Source organism: Carassius auratus, linkage group LG28B, assembly GCF_003368295.1.
Source record: "Carassius auratus strain Wakin linkage group LG28B, ASM336829v1, whole genome shotgun sequence".
Lineage (NCBI taxonomy): Eukaryota > Metazoa > Chordata > Actinopteri > Cypriniformes > Cyprinidae > Carassius > Carassius auratus.
In genome coordinates, this window is record NC_039293.1 from 2,556,350 (window position 1) to 2,571,974 (window position 15,625).

Consider the following 15,625-nt stretch of genomic DNA (forward strand, 5'->3'; position numbering starts at 1 on the left):
AAAATCATTCATAACCTGCCTAGCTGTGCAAAAGATAAGCAAACATTTCCTGTAAAAATGCAAGAAATCTATTTATATTATACAATTTGTTTTAGTTCCATCAGTCTTGAATGAGCAGCATCAATTAGTGCCTTTTAATGAATCTGAAATAGAAACAAAAAGCAGATAAACTACATTTTAGTATAAAAATGATCTTACAGATCAACTTGTAAAGCACTTATTTTAGTAATGCATGGAAGGTTTGAGGGGTTTTATAAAAACATCTGAAAGAGCATATAAATATATATATATGTGTGTGTGTGTGTGTGTGTGTGTGTGGATTTTTGACTTTCATGAGCTGTAAGCTGTAATGTAACAATGAAAAAAAAACTTTTGAAATGTTTTACTTTACATGTAATGAATCTAGAATATATGAAAGATTCACTTCTTTAAATAAGTTACAAAAAAAAAAACCTTCATGATATTCTATTTTTTTTTAGATGCACCTGTACACACACACACACACACACACACACACACACTACAGTAAACAGTTAAACCCCATTCAGGTAAACATTCAGACACATTATAAGATTAATTTTGGGGTTAAACATGCTAATCATAGAAATAATGTCACAATACTAAAAAAAAAAAATGTTAATGGTAAAATATGTTTTCATTCTAAGTATTGTTTAGTTTGAATACTGAATGTTTAATTTAACTAATTTAATTTAATTATTTTCATAATTGCATTGTTGGAGAAATAAAGTTTTGTTTTTAATAACAACACAACCCCAGTGAAGAAACAAACATTGTGCAAAGGATAAGTGATTTATAATCAGAGACCCTCTTTTTTACTTTTCATCTGATTTTGGTTTGTTCTGATGAAGAAACAAACTCTATATCTTGGATAGACAGATTTTCATTTGTGAATAAAGTGATCCTTTAAGTACTTTCCCAAAATTATTGTGACAGCATACAGGTAATTTTGGGTTGCAGATAGTTTATTTGCAATCTTATAATTTAAGAAAACACTTATACAAAAAAATAGCAGTAAAACATAGATTTGATTGAATATTTCTCAGTGAGTGATGCACATACGTTTTAAACCACAGCCCATGATCGCACATATCAGAAAAACACAGTGTATTTATCTCCATAATAGTCCTGAATGAGCTGTTAGGACTGTCGTTTAAAGCAGATGGACATGCAGATAGACGGTACAGAGGCTGCCCGCTCAGGGCTGTGGACGTTACAGTATCTGATGAGAGAGACAGATCCATCCAAACGTGGCTTGTTTGAGGGAAAGACAGAGAAAAGATGGAGAACAGGATGAGAGTGTGAGCACAGGTGTGGATGGACCGGTAAACGCTGTGCAGTGCCTCCAGCTGTGCAGTATCTCTACAGGACGTCACCCAGATCACAGGCCATCTCCACCATCCACGTCCACAAACAACACGGAGCACGTTCAGCAGGTGCTGTTTGGGTTAAAAGAAGGAAAGCAAGGGTCATCCCCAACCGCAGTGAACAGGTGAGGAGGAGTTCTCTGTGTGATGAGTGTGTTTTAGCAGACACAGCCGCTGTGTCCCTCAGGGGACGTGTCCTGAGGACTGGAGTCTTTCTGGTTGGACACCTGACCGTCTCCGTCCATACTTTCTTTCATCTTCTCACATATCACGTCCACCAGACACTCGAAAACCTGCTTCACGTTGATGTTGTCTTTGGCGCTGGCCTCGAAAAACTGGAAACCTGAGGAAACCGGAAAAAAACTGAAACTTATTAACAATAATAAAAATAAAACTCTTTATCTCAACTAGTTGCTTAACCAAAATTTCTAAATTTAATTTAGTTTAACTTGATGTCGTAAAATTGCTCAAACTAAAGTTAATTATATATATATATATATATATATATATATATATGTATATACACACACACACACACACAGTTTATAATATATAAATATATAAACCTACTTAAAAAACAAACTTAGTAAAAAAAAAAGTGTATAAGAAAACTGTAGAATAAATGATGAGCATGATATACTGTATAAAGATTCATGTATAATAAATTTAAACTCATTTACATCAAATTTTACATACAAAATGACATTTTATTTGTATATGTAATATATTTAACTATATTTATAAATACATATTTATAAAATGAGAAAGAGAAAACAACTTTTGTTATGTTGATATAATGAGAAAACAAGGAAGAAAATAATAATGCATGGCCGCTTAGAAGTTCAGTAGATTATTAAAGGGAAGTGTTGGGAAATAAATAAATAAATAAATAAGATATAGATATTAGATTTAGATATTGTAATGGCATGGCTGTGTGTGCACATTGAGACTAATGTTCATAATGATATTTTTTTCTCTCTCTCTCTTCAGGTCATGAAAACAAGCAAATAGCAGGGTTTCGTGTGCATCCTCTCACCCAGTTCCTGAGCCAGTCTCTGGCTGTCCTCTGTGGGAATGAGTCTGTCGTCCTCCAGGTCACACTTGTTGCCCACCAGTATCACCTGTGCATTATCCCACGAGTACGTCTTTATCTGAGTGGCCCTACGAGCCAAACATCAAACACTCTTAATACACACATCAGGTAGAGATGCATGTGTGTGTGTGTGTGTGTTTGGCTCACCAGTCCTGAACGGCGTTGAATGAGTCCTGGTTTGTGATGTCGTACATCAGCAGGAAGCCCATGGCTCCTCTGTAATACGCTGTAGTGATGGTTCTGTAGCGCTCCTGTCCCGCTGTGTCCTGAAGAACATTAACATTACAGTAATCCTAATTATATGCAGGAACACAACATCCAGGCTCGTGCTAGAAGCTGATGTTGTGATAAACGGTCTTTACCAATGATGACCACTAGATGGCAGAGCAGAAGTAGTTTTTTTTTTCCAAGAAACACTACCATATTTTTTTAAGTGTTAAATTCTGAAGAGTCAGGGTTATATAATGATCCTCCTTTTGACACATAAATCTTCAGATAAGGGTTATTTATGAAGTCATATATTAAAATGTTATAATATATATATGTTTTATCATAAACGTACATATTTTAATTTAATTTGTTTAGTCAAATTTATTAAAATATACACATATTAATGCATATTTCAATATAAATACTTTGTAATCATAAAATAAACTACATTTATCATTATTCACATTAGTACATTAGTATATTTATATATTATGCAAAAAATAAGCATACAAAAGTTTTGATATATGAATGTTTATACAAATAATAATACTACTCTATGTATCAAGTATTTATATTTTAAAATAACACACATTTGATTGATTTGATTTTTACATCTTAATATTAATCTTTCTTTTTTTTTTTTTGCTCTTATCATTTATCTATTTACATATATGCAGACAAATTTTTTTATTATTATTATTATTTAACGCCCATTTCAAGTTTAAACAGCAAATATGAGCTGTCACTAAACAGGTTTACATGAAGAGCCATCCCATTATCAGAGATGGAGGAGAGAACGTGTTTCCTGGGCAACCAGAGGCTGGCACAGGTTCACACATGACCCTCGAACATCAGCTTCAGACTACAACCAGACTTTTCATAATAGAAAAAAATATATGCACCCTTCATAGTCATTATATATCAATAATTATAGAAGCACAATTACTATTCTCTTGCTTAGAATTAACTATTGCAACATTTATAAGGACAAGGCACAAAGAAACAAGAAGAAGAAAATCTGCGGTAATGGTAAACAAATGAAATCAATTTGTATTCAGCTAACTGTATGCTTTATGCATCATCAGCATGAATCATGCTCCACTTTATCGCTATAATATCCCCTTTTAGGATCTGCACCCAAACCTCTAAAAGGCTCTTCAACCACTAGCCTATTTCCATTTCTAAATTATGCATGAGAGACATTTATTTGATTTGAAATGCACTGCAACCTTTTGATCTAAGAGGATGGTCCCAGTGCTTGTGCAGAGGTCAGTCGAGGGCTGACAGATACAGAGGTTCAGTGCGGCCAGGAGGAGCGTTTATCAGAAGCACAAGCCTTTCTGTGTCTGGATCCGAGCCACAGCACACATTAAGAGCAAACGCACCGCTGAGAACGCAGCCATGCAGCTCACATTCAACCCAAACTTAAGCTACTTTAGCACTCACTCCCCACTTCTTTCTTTGCACAATGCACAAGCAATTTCTGAGTTTTTCCTCAGTTAGACTTCTATAATGTTCAGAATAGCATACCACTCTTGCTATTTCTGCAATATATAGTAGGTATGTATGCTCAGTATGCAAATGTTTTGTGTGCATAAAATACCTGATGAACTATAGTGTACAGCATAGCTTGCATCATAGCAATGCTTTAGAAATGATTGCACATCTCTGCCGTGGAGGAATTTACTGCCTTCACTCCCACTCACAGCACCGTACCAGCCGGCAGCACATCCACACACCCATCTGAGGCTTACAGAGATGTTTTCTTTAATAACACCAGTAATCTGAGGTTAAAACTCACAGCCTAAAGCTCACATGCGAACAGAGCAGGAAACATTCTGTTAGTCATCGTAACTTCATCCTTTTAAGCCATTCTGCTTCTGTAAAATCGCCACCCTAGAGTTATACCACAAACATGCATGATTCACAGACATGCATGGACTCGTTTGCCATGCTCTGCACACTTTTTGACTGATGAATGACTTTTCCAGTAATCTGTGATTAGGCTTTTAAAAACACTTTAAAGAAGAGGCTAAGAATTCAATTTTAGAGTTAAATTTATATATATTACTACAACCAATTGCATATTTCCTAACTTTTTTCATAAATTTTCATGATCTTTCCAGGCCTAAAACACTATTTCCTGCTATATCCATGAATAACACAAACTAGTTTTGAAGTATAGTACACATTAGTGGCCTCGTGTGCGTGAGGGGAGAGACTAGACCTAAAAACATTGTGAAACAAACAACATGACATGTTTAGTCCACATTCAAAACTGTGAACAGGTTTGAATCTATAAAATGCATCTTTGTATGATGTCCTCTATTGTCACTGAACAGCCTTCACAGACTTTTTCTGCAACATCTCTTCATTTACTAATAACTGCAAAACCCTAGAAAATCTGTTCACTGCAAAAGAACAACATTTATCAACTCTAACCCAGCCTAAGTACACACACACACACATAAAAAACAAAACAAAAAACAATTGTGGTTAGTTGACATTATAATATGCTCATGTTTTAATCAATATCAATATTTTAGGTTACATAGGTGTTATAGTGCTCACTACTTTTATGCTTTTCATCTTTTTTTTTTTTTAACCAAAATTATATTATTAATCAAAACTTTAGTTTAAACAAATATTTCATATCAATACTAAAACAACATCTATTTTAAATCAATATGGTTCTTTTTAACTCTGGTTCTTTTTTTACTGTATCGAGACTTGATTACTGTAAGAGACTTAAACCTGCTGACCCCAAACTTTTGAATGGTAGTGTTATAATTAAAAAATAATGAATGAAATACTTGAATAGATGCATTAAAATAGATTCTCCTATTAGTTTAAGACGTCAGGATGATCAGGTGATGGTCAAACGTACCCAAACCTGCAGTTTGATCCTCTTGTTGTTGCGAAAAATGGTTTTGACCTTAAAGTCGATTCCCACCGTGCTGACGAATGCTGAAGTGAAGGAATCGTCCGCGTAGCGAAACAGGAAGCTGGTTTTACCCACGCTGCTGTTGCCGATGATCAGAATTTTGAACATGTAGTCAAAGTTTTGGTCAGCCGCGTCCTTCTGTGACGGCGGGAGACGCGAGTCGGTCACTGATGCCATCTGAAACAGACAAAACCAGCAGTTCACGTTCAATTTCAACATCAATACAAAAGCCACTCGGTAAGATTGAAAAATCTGATCAATTCTGCTTATTTTATGAGCTAACGTTTTATTTAGATACACTTAAATGCATAAAACTACATGAAATTTAAACTGAACTACCTTTAAATTAGAAAAGTCAACGTCTAAACAAAACTAGCCCTTTCTTAACACACTTAAAAAAAAAAAAAAAACATTGTTTTCTCATCAAATATCCTACGTTTCACTCAAATAGGTTTGCAAATGCCGTTTCATGTCTGAAAACACATTTCTGATTACCCTGGGAGCACAGCCTTCAGAACCGGCCATGTCCGCCAACAAAAGAGCTCAGACTAACAGACCAAACTCTAGGGAATGGAAATAAAACCCCTCCAGCGCCCCGTGATCAAACAGACCCTCACAGGCCTGATGGAGCGGGTCTCCATGGTGACAGGCCCATGAACAAAGCACGCAGACCCATTAAAAGACGAGAGGAGCGCTCCAAACACCACTCCGCTCCAGAGGTGGAGGAGATGACTGCCCACAGCAGCTACTGTCTCCAGCACATGAGAGCCCTTGTTAGGAAGCGTCTTTCTGAACTCAATTGCGCTATAATTTAGAATAACAGTAGAGTAAGTCTGTGAGCTGGAGGGGGCTGAAGGACCTGTGTAAGAGGAACATGGAGAGACTCTCTGATTCTGATCATCATGTGCTCACTGCTTGGAGAAGCTGGTTAATCCTAATGGTCAGGTTTACGGTGTAGGGTAAGGTTGCAAAATCATCGGGCAAGACAACGAGAAACACTTAAGAGGTTATGAAACATCTTCCTATTTGAGGAGGAAAATTGTAAACAAGCACAGAATGTGTTAAAAGATAAATGTTTACTCGTAGTCTCTTATTTTAATGCGTTGATTCAGCAAGGGTGCATTAAACTGATTGAAAGAAACAATAAAGACATTTATACTGTTAAAAACAACTATTTTAAATATTCTTACAAGGGATCTTGAGAAGAAATAAAAATATTAAGCAGCACAACTGTTTTCATCATTGGTAATAATAATAAATGTTTCTTCAGCAGCAATCATCATATTAGAATGATTCCTGAAGGATCGTGTGACGCTGAAGACTGGAGTAATGATGCTGAAAATACAGCTTTGATCACAGGAATAAATTACATTTAAAAAAATATTCAAGTGGTAAACAGTTATTTGAATTTGTAATAATATCACAATATTACTACTTCATTTCTCATGAAATAACTGCAGCCTTGGTGAGCATATAAACATCATAAAAGCATCATAAATGTAGTTAAATAACAAAACCTGCTACAACATTGGGGATATTTCTTGTGAGCGATCACTTTGCAAACAATAATTAAATGGCAAAAACACAACAGAATCGTCTCTTTTACTTTCATACAATTATATGCATGTATACTTAAACAACTTTTCAATTAAACAATGTTTTTACTTGCCGTTACTGCCTGATTCTTCAAATGAAACATTAAAATTGAGTAAAACTCTACTTTCTCTAAGGATCTTAAGCTCCCAATAAAATCTTGTCACATGGTGAGCATGTGCACTGGCTAACACCACAACTAAAGCCAAAGATGTCAAAGAAAGTGGATTTTATTCCATGATCTTCAGTAACAAGACAAGCCAGATTACACAGCTGGCCCAAATCTCCCAAGATACTTTGCTACTGTTTCATTTATAATCATTTCTCCAGTTCAAATGCATGTCTGGATTGAACCCTAAAACAACACCATAAAACAGACCTGACATGGCATCTATACTCGCCATTTATTTTATCGCTCAATTTAATAGTTTTATACCAAACAGCACTCAGCACAGCATTCTGTCCATTAGTAAGAACACCAAATCCCATCCCGCTTGTCCCATGGGAGGCACAAATCAATATCACTATGGACTGTATGGAACCCCTTCCCCTCCATTAACATTACTTTAATCTGGATAGATTCAGATATTAATATTTCACTCCAACTACACAGACCTACTAAAACATTAACTTCATATGCCACCACCTTCAATTAGGGAAGAAGCTTTTAAGAATTTAAGAAAAATTGTGAATAATACGTCAAATGATTTTTGTTTACGTGGATCCACGAAAAACGCCTTAAAACGCAGTTTATTATGACAGACCAGTAGGTGGCGATGTCTCAGTTAACACTGAGATGATAACACTATCATTTTTTGTAACCTGTTTTAAAGTTTGTTGTTTTTAAAAAGAATTGCAAAAATGCATAAAGTAAGTTGTTGTTTTTTAAGTTGAAGTTTAGTTTCACCTTAAATTTACAAGAATAAACTTTTAGCTAAAAACAGAAAACTGTATTTGTGTTGACCATGATAGTGGGATTCTGGAGGCATGAAAATGTAAACTCTAAAAAAAAAATCTTTTGTAAACAACAAAGACGTTTTCAAAAATCCATTTGAACAGGGATCAAGGGTTTTTAGCACACTTTTTTGTGTAAATGTACCCAATATGTACAAATAAAATCTAAGATTAAAAATATAAACTAAACCTTTATAATAACTGTGGAACACACTACACTTACTTATCTAACACACAGACTTAGTGTACACTTACATAATGCACATAATATACCTGTATATTCATAACTGCGTTTGTAATATACCTGCCTACAATTGTCAATGTTTATATTGTCATTCCTTACCTACTTATTTGTATTTTTTTATTCTTTTATTATGCTTTTTTGTTCTGTCGCTGTCATTCTGTTGCACTGCGGAGCTTCTATCACGAAAACAAATTCCTCATATGTGTGAACAAACTGGCAATAAAGCTCATTCTGATTTTATAATACTATAATGATATTATTAAAGTACAGGAATATCTTGCCTCATAGAATCCCATTGTAAGTGCTTCATAGCATCCATATTTTTGACACTGAACACTGAAATGATCAGATTTAGAATATCAGATATCTCAACAACCTACATGACCAATATTCACCTTCTGTGTCCTTCTCAGGCGTGCTATAGACCGGGGGTCTGTGACACCTGACTTCATCACAGAGGGCCAAATGGTGTTTCTGAGGGCCAGGGTCTCTGGTTACCATGACACTGATCTGTCTATTGATCATCTGGCAGATGTCCACAACTGAGCACCAGTGGAATGGAATTAAACAGCACACAGTTTGCTTTCATTCACTGCAGACTGATTCAAAGATGACAATCACACAGTACATTTCATAAAACAAATAATATCCAAAGGAAGCAAATAAATAACGTGTTGTTTAATCCATGCACGGAGGAGGTTTACCACACAACAAAAAATACATGAAAACGGAAAACAAGAACTTTCATCCTAAAAAAAAAAAAGAAAAAAAAAATAAGAAATCATAATACAGTATCAGATAATACTTTGAAGTGTACCATGGTATTTACATGGTATTCTAAAGAACAATACCGTGGAAGAAAATCGAGGTAGAGCCATTGTAAATGTACCCAGGATACAACAGTACCGTACTAACAGTGCAGCTGTTCCGTTCTCAATTTAAATCTGGACTCAATTCGAATCTTCACTCTTTGGCGTTCTAAACCAGTTTAAAGAACAACAACGTCATAATCGCGATGACTTGCAGCATGAGCCAAAGTTAAAGTTTGTCCCATCCGGAGACAGAGAAATGAGTGTATGGGGTCAAATCGACTCTCAAAAGCAAAGACTCAATAGGATAAAGTTCTTACCTTCACACGGATACTCGGTGCTTTATCTTGTGCTCCGGTTAGTCCGGTAAAGCCACCGGGACTTCCTCCTCGCGTGAAAACGCGTATGTAACAAACTCGTTCGGTGTGTGTGTGTGTGTGTGTGTTAGACCGTGTGTGAATGTGTGTGTGTGTGCGTGCGCGCGCGGGCGTAACGGAGCTCCCGGATCTGAAATGTTTACACAGCAGCTTCCAGCTCCGTCCCGAACAGCAGTGCTTTTTCTTCCTCTTTACACGCTTTTCTACAAACATGGGCAAAATTGATCTAATATCAGAAATACCTCTTTCAAGACTGAATTTGAAATTAATTTAAACTGACTTAACAAACAGGATGCAGAATTGCAAATAAAATTTGAATATAGGAATTAAATATATGCCATATCAATTTATTTTGTAAATTAAAACGTCTTTAAGTTTGAATGTTTTATATGTGTTGCAGATAGACACATGGCTAGACTTGTAGGCCTACTACATGGACTTCATTTCCCAGAATGCCCTCATATCCTGTGAGTTGTGCGCAACAGTTCAAATTCCAATTTATGAAATTAAAATCTAGTTTCATTAATTCCGTCTGTTTATTAATGAAACTACATTCTACTCCATCTCTTCCTTTTAGTTATATCCCACTGAAGCCTGGGAAGCATTCAGGTTTGTGTGTAACTTCGGTAAGAAGTCATTGCAGATAAAAACATTCAGAATGCTTGTTATTAGATATCTTGTAACAACTCTTTCAGAATAAACCGTATTTATATTTTATTGAAACTCAACATACATAGGTGTTTAATATTTCTTAAACTGAATAAATGTTCATTGCATTGGACACAAACGCACAAATAACGGTTGCATTCTTCTAATTAAAATGGAAAATATGATTAGTAAACTGTACACTAAAAATAAAAACGGAAGTCAACAGATCTTTATAGCCTTGAGATAATAGACTTGAATATCAAAAACAACAAGAAAATCAATTGTATGTCACTCAACCTTCAGCAGCACCATCCTCCATGTTTAGTGATAAAAGGAAGTTTATTCTGCTGTTCAAACATCATGTTTACATAGATGAGCAAAGGTTCAGTTACAATGCATTGCTTTTCCACAGAGTCTAATTGCCATTTTAGTGTCATTCATTCTATAAGAAATGTAAACAGCATTTTATGATTGACTATTTCCATAAGCCTTTCCACAAACAGCCCACGGTGGGAAGATATATATGATTGTTGTTCACATTGTGAAGCATTAAGGCTAATGCAGATGAGAATTATACTACATACTTCACCAACAAATTACAACACATCGTTTAAAACATCAAACAGCTATATTATCACTAATACCTGTTTAAGCAGGTGGTCTGTTTATTATAAACAAAAGATTCAATGCAATTACCCACTCTGAAGCATTTTAAAGTACAGAGAAATAATGTTAACATCCATAATAATATAATTTAATATGGCTGGGCATGTTTATATTATAAAAAAACTCCAGCCCTAAAATATGCATTTTATAGATTGTCTGAGAGCGATTCACACAAATGATTTCCTACTTAGAAAGATTTTAAAGGAAAGTGATCAAGACAAATTGGGCCGGAATTGACTGAAACCTGGTCACAAATAAAACAGACTAAATTGAGATCTGAGTCCACTTTTAGGGACAGTGTGAATACTAATTCAACTCACTTCTGAACTTGGTTCATTTAACCTTAAAGAACAGTAGAAACTCTCGCTGTATAAAAACTAGAAGCATTATTGTTATACAAAAAATTCTGACAGAAAACGAGAACATAGATAGGATAGTTCTCTAGAAACACCTGTCTGACTGGACTCTCTCTCATAAACACACTCATATAGTTCCCAAATGGAGGGCCAGGTAAATGAGATTGATGGTAGTGGAGAAAAAGCCTGTAAGGTTGCAGAGGTTTGACAGACCATGGTAGCGGTAGAAGGTGGTCCTGTGCTCCTTGTATTTTGGGTCCTGTTCACGGAGTTTGGCGTATCCTTCCTTATTGGAGCTCATACCCACCTGATCCCCCAGACCGTGCTCCTTCTCGATCTCCTGCATGACCAGCATGCACTCGGTGGCAGACGGACCAAACCACTGCGCGTTCAGACCGGCCATGATCACCGCCACAAAGAACAAAATCATCTGCTCAGAAAAAGAAAAACATAGCGTGAGAGAAGGGTGAAACTAAATGAGGCTGGCTGATGAACGTTATGCTTCAAACCATGCAGAAAGCAAACATTTTGATGGGTCACCTGTATGCCCTCGTGCCAGTCCAGCAGTTCTCTGGGGTGGTACACAGCATATATGGCCAGATTGACTGCATTAGCACCCAGCAGACAGTAGAAATAAAATGGGAATAACTTGCTTTGCACAAGACCAAATGTGTGCATTGATACCTGGGAAATCAGCACAAAACCTGAAAATATAAAGAGGAATTAGAAGTATATATATATATATAATATATATTGCATGTTATATGATGATACAATTATCATAACAGTATATTAATTTACCTGCTATGAAAGACACCCACACCTGCATTCCCCAGGTGAAGGAAATCACCAGAAGGTGAAGCACTTTCACAAAGTCAGTTGGGTCTCCCTCGGTAGCCATAATTAACTTCTGAAAAGTTAATAATACTAACAATAACAAAAATAAATAAATAATCAGTATATTTTAAAAAAGAAATAAAGATCACAAAAAAATATCTGCATCAGAATATAGATTCACAGTATCATCTAAATGGAAAGCTCTAATGTTAATGCATAACATTTCACGGATTATAACATGCATTATGCGTGCAAATACATTTATAGCGTGTCAGTACAGAGTCTTGTGTATGGACCGGTGTTGATAATATTCTCGAGAACACATTAATTGAAAACAGAAGAATAGTTCTTGCGTCTGAAAACCTTACCAATGATCCCGATCGGTTATGATTTTGGATCCGTTAATATAATTTGCGTCCTTTTTCTTTTTGTCCCGTTAATAAGAAACGACAACAGCACGTTTCTAGACTTCCGTGATAGTCGTTCACGCAATTTCTGTTACGCAAGCAATGTCACACTCAAGCAATTTCCTTCTCAAAGTGAATTCTGTCGGTCTAAAGAAAAATTAAAATACGTACACACGTTTATGAGTATCTTTATTCAGGTCTTTTTTACAAACACTTAAAAAAATGGTGCTTATCTTCTGCACAAAATGTATGTTGCTTCTGTAGTTGCTCGATATCACACTGTTAGTCCCGCCCCCGTGATCACACCACCCAATCACACTCTATTATTCAAAGAAATGGACGAATGTCATCCAATCACGATGCAAGGAGCGGCTTGTCTTTCTAATGTCCATCCAAAATTGTGGCTAATTAACTCTAGCGAATAAGTAATATTAATTCAGTACTACATATAGAATATCTTTTATAACACTGAATCTTTTATAACACTCAATCTATTTAGTATTTTGGATATACTAGGATAGTATTTATTAATATTATGAATGAAAAGTTTTCATTTTCATCAAAAAAATACTAATAAAAAAAATTATGTAGTTTTGCCATTTTTTTTAATTAGTTTTTAAAATATGTTTTATTTAGTTTAGTCAATCTTGGTCATTTTTTTAGTACTTGAACTAAAACTTAAGTTAGTTGCCAAGGAAAATGTACACACACACGCACACATATCATGATTTGAAATGAATATGGTTTAGTGCTCCTCCTAACATCAAAATCCATTATACAAAATGCAGTACAAAATAAACAACAACAACAACAAAAAACATTTAATAAGGCACATAATAAAAATGCAGTACATCGAAATATGTACATAAAGTTAACATAATTCATTTATTTGGTTTGCTTGTTTATGGGCGTATAATAAGTGTTTCTGACATACTTCTTTTATTTATCTTCTTAAAACAGCTAGATTATGGTTTGTTCATACCTAATTAAATGATGAGATAATATTGCAGTTCTGGTGTTTAACGGGAGGGGTCAGAGCTGATCCTCATTTAAACCGAAGGAACTTGGGCTATTTTAAACCAAGCGTTTATAAGAGCATAAAAACGAGAATTGTTTGAAATAAAATCATGCGCACAGAACGCACACAAATGAATCGTTTTTCTCTCACCGCTTGAACTGAGTTTTGAGCTCTGCTGTAGCTCCGGTGTTTACCGCTAGAGGGCGACCCGCTTTTAAACTGCGGGACATTTGACCGAGCGGAAGTACTTCTTCTGTTGATTCTCTGAAGGCGCTGTGTGCTGGTTTTCCTCGAGAGTCGCCTCACATTAATCGCAGTTTGGTAAGAGATTTGTTTTCCCAGAAAGCGTAATGTCTTTCTTAAACGTTTAAACGCTTGTATATGTATCGTGAGTGTTTTGACCATACCAGGTTTACGCGGGTTTTCGTTGTATTTCAATTTTACTGAATGTGTTTATTTGATTTTCTGTGTCTGTGTCGCCTCTAAGATCTCAGAGCGTCTCTAAATATCATAAAAAAATGTGAATAAAAATAAACCTTAGAAACTTGCCCGCGAGCTATACACCAGTTTAAATATATATTTGTATTATTGTATAAATGGGTGTTATTATGGTTTCAGTTTAAAGACAAAGTTAACGTGGTTTAATGTGTTGTTAGAAAGAATGTCCATTAATTTGATCACTTTTAGATGCTAAATGTTATCACATGAAGGTATGTGTGTTGGTGAATTATATAAAGCCTGCAGCTTCTGTTGATTGTGTATACTGGACACAAGAGCCTCCTTCAGTTAATGGTTGCTATTAAAGTAGATTTCATCCACTGTTCTTTGTGCTTTTTCCTCCATGAAGCAAAAGATGGGGCGCAGAAAGTCGAAGAGAAAACCCCCTCCCAAGAAAAAGATGACCGGGAATCTGGACACCCAGTTCACCTGCCCCTTCTGTAACCACGAGAAATCATGTGACGTCAAGATGTAAGAATAACAACACTCCTTAAGTGTTTACTCTAAGATTTAACAAAACTATCTCTAATGCACAACAATTCAACTTTATTCCAGGGAACGAAGTCGAAATACAGGGATAATATCCTGTACGGTGTGTCTAGAGGAATTTCAGACACCTATAACTTGTATCCTTCTCAAAATGTGATGAATTATAATAGCATGAGTTTAATAACTTTGGAGAAATTTAGGACTATATTACTTGCTCACTCTTCTGCAGTGAATGGGTGCCGTCAACATGACGTCCAAACAGCTGATAAAAACATCGCAATGATCCACACCATGAGTTAATGTCTTGAGAAACTAAAAGCTGTGTGTTTGTAACATCAAGTTAACATCTTCAGTAAATTTCAAGCTGAATCGTTTGTTTAATATGAAGTCGTTCTTGTCCTTAATCACTCCCTCAGATCTCTCGGAGCCGGTGGATGTGTACAGTGATTGGATAGATGCTTGTGAAGCAGCCAATCAGTAGTTCTGCTGGGTCAAATGTGACCGACGACCAAATAACACTTACAGACTTTTGTTTGGTTTAAACTCCTGTACTGGTCCACTCTTCAGTCTTGTGTTGAAGCTGAAAGAAGGATCTAATAAAGCCAGAGATGGAGGTTCAGGCATCATGATTTAAAATTCAGCCTTTTCCCTTTTGTTTAGTGTTACAGCAGTTTTTTCATTAGTTTCTTATCTTTTAGTTTGCCTCGTTTATTTTACAATTTATGTTTTTATATGCAGTGTCAATAAAACATTTGCATATTCTCTCTTGTGGAAATCTGTCGTCTGTTTCTATCAGTGTGATCAGTTCATATCAAATGTTCATAAAAGAAAAAAGTTTTTAACCAGAAAATAAAGAGAAGAGGTTTGAAAATAGTGATTTATTAGTTTTTCACTTGCTCAGCCTTTGTTGGTAAGCCTTATAAATAAAGACATTAGAAGCATTAATAATGCAAGAGGGACACGCTACATCTTCTGTGAGAAACAAAAATAATTCACCGCTTTATGATCTTGTGTTCAGCGGTAATGCAAAACAATGGCAATCCTTAACACACTGATATAGAAATGAAATATGAAAGACTAATATCTTCAACAATTGA

At 35.5% G+C, this 15,625-nt stretch overlaps 3 protein-coding genes across 7 annotated transcripts; 1 reads left to right on the forward strand and 2 right to left on the reverse strand.

Moving 5' to 3' along the window:
* Nucleotides 1–936: 936 nt before the first annotated feature.
* rab3db (RAB3D, member RAS oncogene family, b) lies at nucleotides 937–10,576 on the reverse strand. 4 transcript variants are annotated; one of them, XM_026240143.1, is made up of 5 exons: nucleotides 10,555–10,576; nucleotides 5,576–5,809; nucleotides 2,626–2,744; nucleotides 2,422–2,546; nucleotides 937–1,728 (listed from the first exon to the last, which is right to left on the reverse strand). In XM_026240143.1, exons 1-5 carry the CDS (start codon nucleotides 10,567–10,569, stop codon nucleotides 1,544–1,546), a joined length of 678 nt encoding a protein of 225 aa, XP_026095928.1. In that variant the 5' UTR covers nucleotides 10,570–10,576; the 3' UTR covers nucleotides 937–1,543. The 4 variants fall into 4 exon arrangements, with proteins under 4 accessions (XP_026095928.1, XP_026095926.1, XP_026095927.1 ...); XM_026240141.1 differs by lacking the exon at nucleotides 10,555–10,576 and adding an exon at nucleotides 8,819–9,118; XM_026240142.1 differs by lacking the exon at nucleotides 10,555–10,576 and adding an exon at nucleotides 6,128–6,255.
* Nucleotides 10,577–11,285: 709 nt separating this feature from the next.
* tmem205 (transmembrane protein 205) lies at nucleotides 11,286–12,790 on the reverse strand. 2 transcript variants are annotated; one of them, XM_026240146.1, is made up of 4 exons: nucleotides 12,485–12,790; nucleotides 12,081–12,189; nucleotides 11,820–11,983; nucleotides 11,286–11,709 (listed from the first exon to the last, which is right to left on the reverse strand). In XM_026240146.1, exons 2-4 carry the CDS (start codon nucleotides 12,178–12,180, stop codon nucleotides 11,407–11,409), a joined length of 567 nt encoding a protein of 188 aa, XP_026095931.1. In that variant the 5' UTR covers nucleotides 12,181–12,189; nucleotides 12,485–12,790; the 3' UTR covers nucleotides 11,286–11,406. The 2 variants fall into 2 exon arrangements, with proteins under 2 accessions (XP_026095931.1, XP_026095930.1); XM_026240145.1 differs by having other exon boundaries at nucleotides 12,081–12,206; nucleotides 12,485–12,789.
* Nucleotides 12,791–13,756: 966 nt separating this feature from the next.
* Nucleotides 13,757–15,290, forward strand: elof1 (elongation factor 1). The gene is made up of 4 exons (XM_026240149.1): nucleotides 13,757–13,862; nucleotides 14,389–14,510; nucleotides 14,595–14,665; nucleotides 14,945–15,290. The coding sequence occupies exons 2-4, from the start codon at nucleotides 14,395–14,397 to the stop codon at nucleotides 15,007–15,009; spliced, it is 252 nt and encodes an 83-aa protein (XP_026095934.1). The 5' UTR covers nucleotides 13,757–13,862; nucleotides 14,389–14,394; the 3' UTR covers nucleotides 15,010–15,290.
* Nucleotides 15,291–15,625: the final 335 nt, after the last annotated feature.